At 31.5% G+C, this 12,885-nt stretch overlaps 1 protein-coding gene across 4 annotated transcripts; it reads left to right on the top strand.

Moving 5' to 3' along the window:
* Positions 1-3,136: 3,136 nt before the first annotated feature.
* LOC104786587 (putative 3-hydroxyisobutyryl-CoA hydrolase 3) lies at positions 3,137-11,201 on the top strand. Of its 4 annotated transcripts, XR_015556734.1 has the most exons (16): positions 3,137-3,231; positions 3,438-3,518; positions 3,601-3,669; positions 3,760-3,823; positions 3,902-3,981; positions 4,060-4,143; positions 4,275-4,359; positions 5,791-5,859; positions 6,030-6,110; positions 6,202-6,270; positions 6,360-6,423; positions 6,506-6,585; positions 6,692-6,775; positions 6,881-6,965; positions 9,083-9,168; positions 9,687-9,808. XR_015556734.1 is itself a non-coding variant. In XM_087449966.1 (14 exons), exons 1-14 carry the CDS (start codon positions 3,214-3,216, stop codon positions 10,883-10,885), a joined length of 1,134 nt encoding a protein of 377 aa, XP_087306092.1. In that variant the 5' UTR covers positions 3,137-3,213; the 3' UTR covers positions 10,886-11,201. The 4 variants fall into 4 exon arrangements, 3 of the variants coding, with proteins under 3 accessions (XP_087306092.1, XP_087306091.1, XP_010510320.2); XM_087449966.1 differs by lacking the exons at positions 3,902-3,981; positions 4,060-4,143; positions 4,275-4,359; ... (2 more) ...; positions 6,202-6,270; positions 6,360-6,423 and adding exons at positions 10,056-10,116; positions 10,209-10,307; positions 10,376-10,477; positions 10,566-10,607; positions 10,745-11,201; XM_087449965.1 differs by lacking the exons at positions 4,060-4,143; positions 4,275-4,359; positions 5,791-5,859; ... (2 more) ...; positions 6,360-6,423; positions 6,506-6,585 and adding exons at positions 10,056-10,116; positions 10,209-10,307; positions 10,376-10,477; positions 10,566-10,607; positions 10,745-11,201 and having other exon boundaries at positions 3,186-3,231.
* The last annotated feature ends 1,684 nt before the right edge of the window (positions 11,202-12,885 follow it).

Genomic DNA, 12,885 nt, shown 5'->3' with positions numbered 1-12,885 from the left:
GATACACATATATGGTTTACTAGAAATAAGTAATATTTTTATCAAAAAAAAAAGAAATAAGTAATATTTGTGGATGTAGAAAACGAAGAGGCATTAGTCAAATGATTCAGTTAATGATAACACATTGAATTTGAAAAAAAAAACGTATTATCAATAACTGTAATGAATTTTACTCTTTTTTTTAAAAACAAATACTGTAACAAATATCAATGAAGAAGCGCGAATTGTTAATTCAGTTCTCGAAAGAGCCATGGTTTTTTTTTTTTTTAACCATTGGATCAAAATTGGCCGGTTCATTAGCCAAATTCCTACATTCGTAGGAATCAGGATGTGATGATGTCTTCTACAAATAGACTTACCTCCTGCCACTGCACTAATGTCACTTCACAAGCTGCAATTTTCTTAAAATTAAACTTGAAAATATTGATATGGATAGTTTGAGAAGCCTCAATTAGCCCCTTTTATTAGTAAGTAAACATTTTGGTTATGATGTTACACATGAACAAAAAATATTAAACAATACTAAGATAGTACCCGTGCTACGCCGCGGAGAGAGTTTTTGTGTGTTTTTGTTTAGTGTTTTTTTGTTTGTTGTGTTTAATTTTAATTACTGTGTGTGGTTTTTTTTTTTCTTTTTTCTTTTTATTATGTGTTGGTTTTTTTTTTTTGTATGTTTGTGTTGGATTTGTATAGTGTTGTGGTTGTGGTTGTTTGTTTTGTTATGTTGTTATCCAGAAAAAAAATTGTCACTGCACACCTGATGGAAGGTATATTTTGAATCATAGTATTTTAGACGCATCAGTAACTTAACAATATGTGAAACCATGTTAGTCGTACTCAGTAAACTAAGCCTGCAAAGGTGTCTCATGACGCATCTTCGTTACAAATCTAGGAGAAAAACATTGAACATATTTCACTGAACATATATGAATGTGAAGGCATCACTGAGAATCAAATCTTTGGGACTTTTGCCGTAGCTAACATTACACTTTTAGAGCTACAACTTTGAACAATATCACTCTGAGTGCAGAACTACTTCGGGTTGATTTTAGTTTTTTTATTTTCTTATTTTTTTGTCTTGTAATTTTTGAAATAATATTTGTTTTTACGTTATTCCTTTTATTAACAGTATGAGTTACACTTTGAGTGCAGAACTACTTCGGGTGTTCTTTCTCCTTGCTAAGTGCCAATTGTGAATTTGTGATATATCTTCGATAGGATGAAATATTGCTGCAGGAGTCAGAAAGACAATGGTGTGTTTAGAACCTTCTTCTTTCATATTAATATAATTTCAAGTCTTTGTGGTGTTTGTTTGTTTGTCAGTTTGCTACTATCATGCTCTTGTTCATATCATCACATCCAGTCAAAGTATTAATTAACTTACTTTTGTAAGCCTTAGCTTTGCTAGTTTTTCAAACAGATTTTTATTTTCTGATACTTCAACCTGCTACTTATTCTTATTTTTTTTTTATAGTTTTCCTTATACTTAACTTGTGGAGATTTATCTTGTACTTTACTCATGGTCTTATGGGCCTGAACTATGATCATTGTGGAGATCGCTCCTTTCTATATTGCACAGTTTCTAGAAGATCCGGTGAATAACCTCCGTAACTGGACTAAATCACTCTTCTCAAATCCTTGCTCCAGCTTTGCCTCTTCCCTCCACGGAGTCACTTGCAACAACTACAAAGTTTATAAACTCTCATTAACAAACCTCTTTCTCATTAACAAAGACTTAATTATTGCATTAACAAACAGTTACAACAAATTCAGAAACACTAAAATGGTATATCACAAGAAAATCTGTAGGTTATTGTAATCTATCACAAACAGATATTGTAATGTATATTGTTGAAACTCAAAAGGGTTTTTAAAGCTAAAGTTGCAGATACACTAAGCTAAAGTTGCAGAGACATTCTAAATGCTTTAGAGTTTTTTAAAGTCTTGCTTTTGTTCTCATCGATCAACAAAAGCTTCACTTCTTTTTTAGACAATCCAACTTTCAAAATCGCACAAGTCTTCTCCAGCAATGCTCTAGCTTCTTTCAAACCCAAATCAGTAAACAGAGAGATAAATATATCACATTGGTAAAGTCACAACAAAAGTGAAGCCACCAAGCTTAAGAAGAAGAAACTAACCACCATGAAAGAGAAAAAACATGAGCAAGCTTCAAAGCAAAGACGCGTGAAGGAGAAGAGCAAACAAAACGCTGAAGCCGCTTGAAAGACTTATTGACTCTTCTCTTCACCACCATTCATAATTTCAAGTTTCAAACACATAGCTTATATCAAAAATTTATCTCAAATTCACAGCTTTGAAATCTTCCTCAATCCCCCAAAAGTAAAACACATAAAAGCATAGAATTTTGTTAAATGGAAATTCAAAGTAGAAGAATCATAGTTAGACCAGAATAAAAATCAAGCACCAACATCGTCATCCGAACTTTGTGCGATTGGCGGAACCGACACGTCATCGTTGTTACCCTTCTTCACCCACATCATAGCCCGTGTGGGTATAGACGACTAATCATATCTCTAGTTTCGGTAATAACCTTGTCCAACATGCTCTCCCTTAGACGTGTAAAATCTCTGAGTGTCCTCTTTCACCGGATTACTCTTCTTTATCTCACTTGGATCTCCTCCAATTTCAAGTGTCAAACACATAACTTATATCAAAAATCCATCTCAAACTGAAAACCTAGAAATCTTCTACAATCCCCCAAATTAAGAGACATAAAAGAACATAATTTTGTTAACTGGAAACAAAGGTAGAAGAATCATAGTTAGACAAACTAAAGCAATCACCGTACGCTTATGCGATCGTCAGAATTGTCAAGAATAAGAGTTTTAATTGAGATGCGCAGAAGAGAAACAATTTTGTTAGGTTGAAATAAGAAGAATAAACTAACTTCTGAAATTGATTGATGAAGAGGAGAGAATTATTACGTGTCCACTGTGGCAATTTGTAAGATGATCTGTATTATTTATTTTAATTTAATTGATCAGTTATTTTAACTGATGTGTCAACACCAGCTTCAATGTTGAGGCTGATGTGTCAGAAGAGGAGAGCAACCCATCCTTCTTTTATTGTATTGATTGTATCCTAATAAAAAAAAGAATCCGTCGATTCCATCGCTGCTCTAATATATATATGTCTAGCTAGGAGTTTACAAAGGTGAAGAAACAAGAGAAAAAGAAGAAGATAGCAATAGAGATGGACTCTCACTCTCCGGTATGTTTATCTCTTTCTTTAATTTACTGTGATTCGAGGGCTATGAGTCTATGACTCTTCTTCTTTTATTGTGAACCAAACGTTTTGAGCCGAATCTACATCACAATCTCATGGACAAGGGATAAGAGTGGTCTTAATTGCCTTCCAAGGGAATTCGAAGTGGAGTTTTAGTTATTCTCTCTCTCTAAATCAATTTTTGTTCACAGATTTTGGTGGAAGAGAAATCGAGTGCTAGAATCTTGACATTAAACAGACCCAAGCAGCTGAATGTTCTGTCCTTCAACATGGTATTGAATCTTTCCCTTGCTGTTCCTTCGTCTCTTTCGTGCACTATACTTACATATTGGGATGAATCAATCTTTTCTTAAGATGACTCGGTTACTGCAACTGCTCCTTGCATATGAGGAGGACCCTAGTGTGAAACTTGTCATCCTAAAGGTAATATCATCATATAGTACAATAATAGTAATCTACATAATAATAACGATTAGTGTTATTGTTATAAATTAGCGCATAACTTTGCCACAGGGTCAAGGAAGAGCTTTTTGTGCTGGTGGTGACGTTAAGCCTGCTGTTCGTAACATCGTACAAGGTATATCATTATCATCCTCCTTATGAGTTATGACCTTTTGCTTATTTTCACACTCTTTCTCTATTTTACGTTGACTAGGAAATTGGAAACTCTCAGCTGATATATTCGCTGAGCTATACATGCTCAACTATGTTATGGCCACGTATAGCACACCTCAGGTCTCAACATACACACTATTCTTTTAGTGAATTACTCAAAGTATATAATAAGCTCATTAATTCGTTTTGAAATTATAGGTTTCAATTTTGAATGGTATTGTCATTGGAGGCGGAGCTGGAGTCTCCGTCCATGGTCGATTTCGTATTGCAACTGAGAACACGGTACGTGTTCTTTACTTGAACATGTACATAGATGGATAGGTGGATAGATGCTGAGTTTGCCAAAAAAAAAAAAAAAAAAAAAAAAGGATAGATGCTGATTATTGTTCCCATATCTCTTGAGCTTCTGCAAGGATTTTGCAATGCCTGAGACAGCTCTAGGTCTCTTCCCAGATGTAGGCGCCTCCTACTTCTTGTCAAGGCTCCCTGGATTTTTTGGTAACAAAACTTATTTGCTTTTTTGCCTTATAATATAATCTCTTAACTAATATTACAGAAATACAGTAAAACCTCTATAAATTAGTAATGTTGGGACTAAGATATTTTATTAATTTATAGTTATATTAATTTATCTATAAATTAATAATTATTATTTTATAGTGTAAATTAATAATTATTAATTTATAGATATATTTTTAATTGTTTATTTTTAAAAAATTATGAATTAAGAAAATTTTAGCAAAATAAGATTAGAATTTTGGATATTGTAATATTTATGGTATTGGAATTGAATTTGAAATATTTAAAAAATATTATTGAAAATAAATTACAAATACTATAGACAAATTCACTTATACACATGACATACATAAATTCAAATTTATAAATAAGAATATCAATTGTCGTATTTTATTAGTCTATCAAAATATCAAAATATAAATAATGTATATTTAGAAATTGAAAACTTTAAAACTGTGACAACCCGTCCCGTTGACCCCACAAGAGCACGAAAGCGAGGAAGAAACAACAAGGGAAGGAATCAATACCATGTTAGAGGACAGAACATTCAGCTGCTTGGGTCTGTTTAATGTCAAGATTCTAACGTTTGCTTTCTCTTCCACCAGAACCTATGATCAAACTGATTAGAAAGAGAGAAGAAATGGCCGTCGGCGATTCACAGTAAAGAAGAGTAAACATACCTGAGAGTGAGAGGCCATCTCGACTGAGACCATTTTTGACTATAAATTAATATTAGTATCATCTAATTTACGTGATAAATCATATATATATATATATATATATATATATATATATATATATATATATCTTAACTCCTAAATTTTTTTAGGTATAAATAGTATTATCTGTACAACACCGTTTTCGAAAACAATCAATTCATAGGTTAGGTGTGTACATAGAATAGAAGCCAAAATACTAATGAACATAAGTTTGGTACTTTGGTAATCTTGCTCACAAAATTTCAGGTCGGATTAAAGTCATAGCAAAAGAATAAAATAAGAGATGTAAAAAAATGAGAAATTGAGAGGACACAAAATATTTTAACACGACTTAGCCAACATGGTGGAAACAAGTATAAAGGAAGACTCAAATGATCGTTAAATTAAGACTCAAATGAAAAAGTTGACAGATAGAAAACAAAGACTGGAAAAATCCGTGTTTTGCTGAGTAGATTTTTTGTCGTATATATAAAAAATAGTAATTTGTCACGAGGGCGACTCATTAGAAAACTATATATTCATCTGTTTACAAGAAAATATTTAAATATACTAATTTCTCATGTGCTGAAACATAAACTATTACATACGAATTAATGAACACAAAAAAAAAAAATTAAAATTATCGAAACCAAAGAAACAAAAAAATATTTCTCCCTTGATTCCATCGCTGCTCTGTTATATATATGTATAGGAGTATACAACGGAGAAGAAACAAGAGGAAAAGAAGACGATAGCATTAGAGATGGACTCTCAGTCTCCGGTATGTTTTTCTCTTTCTTTATATTTATTTACTGTGAATCGACGGCTATGATTCTTATTGTAAAACCAAACGTTCTGAGCCGAATCTTGTACATCACAATCCCATGGACCGGGGATAAGAGTGAAGTTTTAGTTATGCGATCGCTCTAAATTAAATCAATTTGTTCACAGATTTTGGTGGAAGAGAAATCGAGTGCTAGAATCTTGACACTAAACAGACCCAAGCAGCTGAATGTTCTGTCCTTCAATATGGTATTGAATCTTTCCCTTGATATTCAGCTGTTTCGTTGTGTCCCTTACGTTCACTACTTACATATTGGCATGGAATCAATATTTTCTTTAGATGACTCGGTTACTGCAACTGTTTCTTGCGTATGAGGAGGACCCTAGTGTGAAACTTGACATCCTAAAGGTAATATATATCATCATAGTAATAAATTTATTTAATTAGTTTCTTTTTTTGTTATTAGCGCATAGGCTCTGAATAAATTTTTCCAACAGGGTCAAGGAAGAGCTTTTTGTGCTGGTGGCGACGTTAAACCTACTGTTCGTAACATCGTACAAGGTATATCATATCTACCTATGACAATCATTCTTTTTTCCTTTTTCTTACTTTCACGCTCTTTTCTCTATTTTACGTTGACTAGGAAATTGGAGACTCTCTGCTGATATATTCGCAGAGGAATACATGCTCAACTATGTTATGGCCACGTATAGAAAAGCTCAGGTTTCAGTCAACATGCACACTATCCTTTTTAGTGAATTACTCATAAGTAGTATATAATACCATTAATTCGTTTCATTAAGGTCATTAATTCGTTTTGAAATTATAGGTTTCAATTTTGAATGGTATTGTCATGGGAGGCGGAGCTGGTCTCTCCGTCCATGGTCGATTTCGTATTGCAACTGAGAACACGGTACGCATTCTCTACTTCAGCATGGGCATAGATGGATGACAAATAGTGATCCTTCTCGCTTTAATATGCTGATTATTAATTTTCCATATCTTTTGTTTCTCAAAGGTATTTGCAATGCCCGAGACAGCTCTAGGGCTCTTCCCAGATGTAGGCGCTTCCTACTTCTTGTCAAGGCTCCCTGGATTTTTTGGTAACAAAACTCATTTGTTTTTGCCTCATAATGAGATGAAAAAATTGCTATCGCAATTTAATAAAGAAGATATGTCAACGACATCATATAATCTCCTTATTAATCTTAAAGAACTAACTAATTACCATTACAAATAAAAATTACTATAACAATAATCTTTAGGAGTAAAAAATACTACTTATATCTGCAATTTAAATACATTCTAAAAATGAAAAATATTTTAAAGAAATTTCAAAAATATTCAATAACTAATAAATTGCACAAAACAAGATTTTCTATCTTACTTAGCATATCAATTTTTTATATTAATCATTATATTTCACCTATCATCTTTGTTTGATTCTATTTTGTGAAAATAACAAATCATTACATCATCCATATAATTAAGAAATATTTTTTCCCTGCATATGTCATGGTTCAAATTAGAAAATTAGAGAACTAATATAAATTATTTAACCTATAAGAAAGAAGTATTGCATCAATAATTTATATGGAGTATGAAAATAAGTGAAAAGTATAAAAACAGATTACCAAAAAGTTTTTTTTTGAAGAGTATGAAAATTTACTTTATGTACATCGAAATTCGAATATTTATAATCAGTTTCATCCATTGCTTTAGTTGAAATGCATAAGTATATAAAATAAGATAAATATTTAAATTTTTTTAATTTGAAAATAAAAAGTATTTTAATTTAATATTTGTTGAAGCGTATGATAATTATTTACCAGACCACAGAAATTATAAATACTTTAATTTGATTTTTTTTTATAATTTAAAAATATTTTTTATGATGAATTGTTTTTTCTATTTAAAATTTCAATTTGATTATAGAAATTTTGTTTGTAAGAGCTCACACAAATCATATAATAGAATAAGTTAGAATAGAGGCAGATATAAAATTATGGATAATTTTCAAAAATAACTTTTTTTCTATGTCACTTTACAAAAATACCCTATCATGTTGTTTATTTTCAAAAATACCATTTTTCTATATAAAAATGATTAAATTCTAAGTCCTAAACTATATCCTTTTAAACTATAAATTTAACATATGTAATTGTGTAAAAGAGATCAAAAATGAAAATTGTCGAAAATGGTATTTTTGAAAAAAGTATCTTAAAAGATACATTTCTAACAAATTCTCTAAAATCATATGGTGAAGTACTTTAAATAAGATTTGACACCTCTAAATGTTTGCAAATTTGATTATTAAACTTTCTCATTTGTCCCAATAATTTCCAATTGGATGATGGCATAAATTTAATTGTAACCATTATTTACAAATTGTATAATCAATCTAGTTCAACTATGTATAATTTAGTATACAAAAATAACTAATATAAGATACTTTTGTGTTTAGAACATATTACATAATTATACCTATTTATTTTTTAAGAATTATATTTTCCCTCATATAATTATAACTAGTTTTGAATAAACCTTAACTAAACTTAGAAACAAAACAAATATTATACGACAATATGGTATTATAAAATCGAATAATATACAACAAAACATAGTCCAACTAAAATAAATATTTAACAAAAAAAACACTATAATTCTATCACTTCTTTTTCAAATATAAAATTGAAGAAAAAATCAACGTGTGTTCTAGCACATATCATAAACTAGTAGTAGAATATAGCGGCATGCATCATGACGAGTATAGTGGCATCCCCATAAGCATATAACACCTAAAATGCCGCGTGTTTCTGCCTCAGCTTTGAAAGTGACAACAGTTACCTCTTTTATATTCAATTGTAGTATTTTTTAGTTAAAATTATTTTTTTAATTGCAGGTACCATCTATTTATGCATATAATATGTTTACTAGTTTATTTTAATTTGTAAACATATCCTAATTTTAGAGAAAAAGACATCCTAATATAAATATGGGAATTTTAATAGATTTCTTTAAAGAACTTCTACATTGATTAATGATAATATCCGTATGGTTATTAAAGCTTGTGTCGAATTGACGATCATATCAAGTAATTAATCAAGGGCACGTTTATGGTTTAGGAATTTTAACTTCAGGGCCGTCCTGTTGTACATGTCCATAAAGTTCGAGCTTATCTCCTGTTATCCTTACCTAGTTACCTGTCTTCTTTGATCAGGAGAGTATGTTGGCCTCACAGGAGCTAGGTTAGATGGCGCTGAAATGCTTGCTTGTGGTCTTGCAACTCATTTTGTGCCTTCAACGGTATAAATTTACTTTGCATACGTCTTTATTATATATTCCTAGTCACGGCCGCAGGCATAATAGACAATAAAGGAAAATGAGATATTTTTTTTGTTTGTTGGGAACTAATGGGGGTATAATTAACAGCTAGTGTTGCAAAACTAATTCTTGTGGAATTTTAGTTGAACTAGCACAATGGACATAAGAATTCTCTGTAAGATCTTGAGACTTATCCCTGATTGGTACTTTTCTTGCCAAGTACTATTTTGACGTTTCTCTCTGTCAATGCATGTCCTACCCTATATATAGTTACATGTCTTTGGAACAATACTTCCAGATGCTTATTTTCTTTGCTTTGATTACGTTGACTATATTGTAACTTCAGTATGGATAACCAAAACGTGCGGTATGTCAATTTTTTTAGAGTGTCTATTTCCTCCGACATTATTCCCTTCAGATATTTTTTATCGCTACTACTGTTGAGCACTATTCCCGTCGCCAAGAGGATCGTTATTTAGTAAGGTTATTCCTTTTGACAGAGTTTGACCCTATTAGAAGCAGATCTTTGCGGAGTTGATTCAAATGATCCGAACTTTGTCCCAACAATTCTGGACGCATACACTCAGCATCCACACCTTAAACAAGATAGTGCTTACCACAGGCAAGTGTGAATGATTTTAATTGTTTAATTTCACTCTTTCTAATTGTACCTGAGTTTGTCGAATACCTTATGTCGGGCCAACATTGCAAAAACATATTGTAGGTAATGCGCTAAAATATATTCTCTGTTATTTACATTTTAATTTAGTACTTTACATGTTTTATAAAATTTCAACCTTGTATTGGGATCAGCTTTTAGTTTGTGTAAACTATTTCTTATCTTTCCGTTATTTGTTTTTTTTACGTAGGTTAAATGTTATTGATAGGTGCTTCTCTAAAAGAACTATCGAAGAAATTATATCTGCACTTGTAAGTCAAAATAGCTAGTATACTGATTTAATATCCTAAATTTACCTTTTGACGAAGCACTTTACCATCGTATATTCGTATGTGTTGGTTAGGAGAGAGAGGCCACTCAGGAACCAAATGATTGGATCTCAACTACCATTCGTGCATTAAAGAAGGCTTCACCATCAAGTCTTAAAATCTCTCTTAGATCGGTTAGTTCCAGAATGTTTCACACGCAGTGATGGGATAGAGCTAATTTAATTTTGTATATAAATTTCAGATAAGAGAAGGAAGATTGCAAGGGGTGGGACAGTGTCTTATTCGTGAGTATAGAATGGTGTGTAATTTGATAAAGGGAGATATAAGCAGAGACTTTGAGGAGGTTTTTTCAGCTTTTCTAATTTTATCTTCATCCTGAAACTGTCTTTGTTGTAGACCATAATTACAAAAAACGTGTATTACTTATGCAGGGGTGCAGAGCCATATTGGTAGACAAAGATAGGAACCCAAAGGTTTGACAAATCTCTCCATTTAGTACAAAAGACCTAATCCCCTCGTACTACTACTAAGCCACCACTTCGTGGGTTCCAATAAAAATTTGTTGTTGTGTCATATTTTTTAATATAATGTTGTATTGATGAAATTATAGTGGGAGCCAAGGAAACTAAAGGACATGAAGGATAGCATGGTAGATCAGTACTTTGAGCGAGTGGATGAAGAAGGATGGGAAGATCTTAAGTTTCCACCAAGGAAAAGTGTCCATGTTTCACGAATCATAGCAAAGCTGTGATGAAATGGAGAAGGGAATCTACGAGACAACATGTCAGACATTAAACCAACGACAAAAACCTAGCAAAGAGACCAAACCCGAAATACTAAGATTTATAAGTCTTCGACCAGCCAACTCTTTTTTTTTTTTTTTTTTTTTTTTTTTTTTTTTTTTTGTGTGGTGGCGAATAAGATTGGACGTTCTCTATTTCCTCCTTTCTACGATGGCAATATCTCATGTTTCAATTATTGTCCTTTCTGTAATTTTCCTACATGTATGTTGGAACTCAAACTTGTAGTCCCAAATTCTCTAGTTAACTGTTGCTCGTTTGTGCACATGACTGGTTTGTTTATATATTTGGTGCATCTAGGTGCTCCATTTGAATGCATTTGATCTTTTTGCTTTGTTTATATATTGTATCAAATAAATGGACATGCCTCTATCTTAATGATATTTTAATGAGCTAAAATTTATTTACAACGTGATAATTTAAAAGAAAAATAATCGTGATTTTTGGTTTCGACGGAAAGCGATATTCCAATATTGTTGAGTTTTCTCTTATGTTACAAAGTGTTAAATTGAGATCATAAAGCAGGTTAATTATGTATTTTTTCGTTAAAATCTATAAATCATTGAAATTTGCCGAATTTTTTTTTCTCGCATAAATTGTAAAATACTGTTTTCTTATATAAAAAAAATTGTGGAATACCTTTTGTCACCGAAACAAAAAAAATTGTGGAATTGTGGCAAAAGTAAATAGACTCGTACGCTGCATCACCGACACACAGAAGTCTCGGCTCAAGCATGTGGCTTATGGCTCAACAGAAAAATATATATTTGTTTTCGTCGGTTTACACGAACATATTTAAATATGCACAATTTTCTCATGAAATATAACCAGATGAAATATTTAAACATATTTTTTTGTTAAGATAGTCAAACACGTATACTTTCTCATTTTAAATTCTTTCTTTTCTTACGAATTTGTTTTCGAGTCATTAGTCGATAGTCATTACGATACAGAGAATAATCCAAATTATTTTATTTGGTATAGTTGAATGTTCCACTTCTCTCAACCGCAACAACTTGAATCAACCCGACCAAAGAGAACCTTCACTCAATATAAATCATCTATGGATGAGTGAAGATATTACCATCAATTGGACGAAGATTCAAGCACAGTACAACAAAGATCAGTCAAAAAACTTTCTGATTTCAACACTTCCTTGATCTGAAAGCGCTGATCTGAAGAGCGAGCAAAAGGATTTAAACAAAAAGATATATTTCCAAAACAAATTTTTCACGAGGACGGCTCGACAGAAATCATATTTTTTTTTTCCGTCTGTTTACACGAACATATTTAAATAGGGAGAATTACTAGTTTGACCCAAATTGAACAGTTAATTGCTAGATTAGCTCCTAAAATTTGAGGGTCAGTTGGGTTAGTTTCATACCAAAAATACCCTTTTTTGCTTTGTTAGGAAAAAAACAAAAGTCAATATTACCCTTTATAAAAAATTCCTGCAATTTCGTTTTTTTTATTTATTTATAAAAGTCTGCCATACATGTAATGGCAGACTAATTTGTAAGTGGCAGATTTATTGTTGATGGCAGTTTTTTTTTGGTAGACTATTTTAGATGGCAGATTAATTTGCAGAATTTGACGGCAGATTTGTTTTATATGGCAGATTTATTTGAAGTGTGTAGCGACAGATTTTTCATGGACAGCAGATTTTCTTAACACGACAGACTTATTTATAAAGTCATGACAGATTTTCATTGTTTTAGAGGGTGTTATTGGAAGAAGTATTTTAATGGATTTCACTTATTAGTGGATTTTAGGATTCTATAGCTTTTTAATGCATTTAACGTAGATTTGTTGTCATTACTAGTGGATTTGAATGACATTACTAATGGATTTGAAAGTCATTACTAGTAGATTTTATTATTTTTGAAGTTAAAAAAAAAGATTTGAAGAGGTCGTGTTTATAAAAACACTCATGTACCTTAATTACTTTTCT

This window comes from Camelina sativa, chromosome 5 (assembly GCF_030686135.1).
Source record: "Camelina sativa cultivar CO46 ecotype springtype chromosome 5, ASM3068613v1".
Lineage (NCBI taxonomy): Eukaryota > Viridiplantae > Streptophyta > Magnoliopsida > Brassicales > Brassicaceae > Camelina > Camelina sativa.
This window is presented reverse-complemented; position numbering and strand designations above follow the sequence as displayed.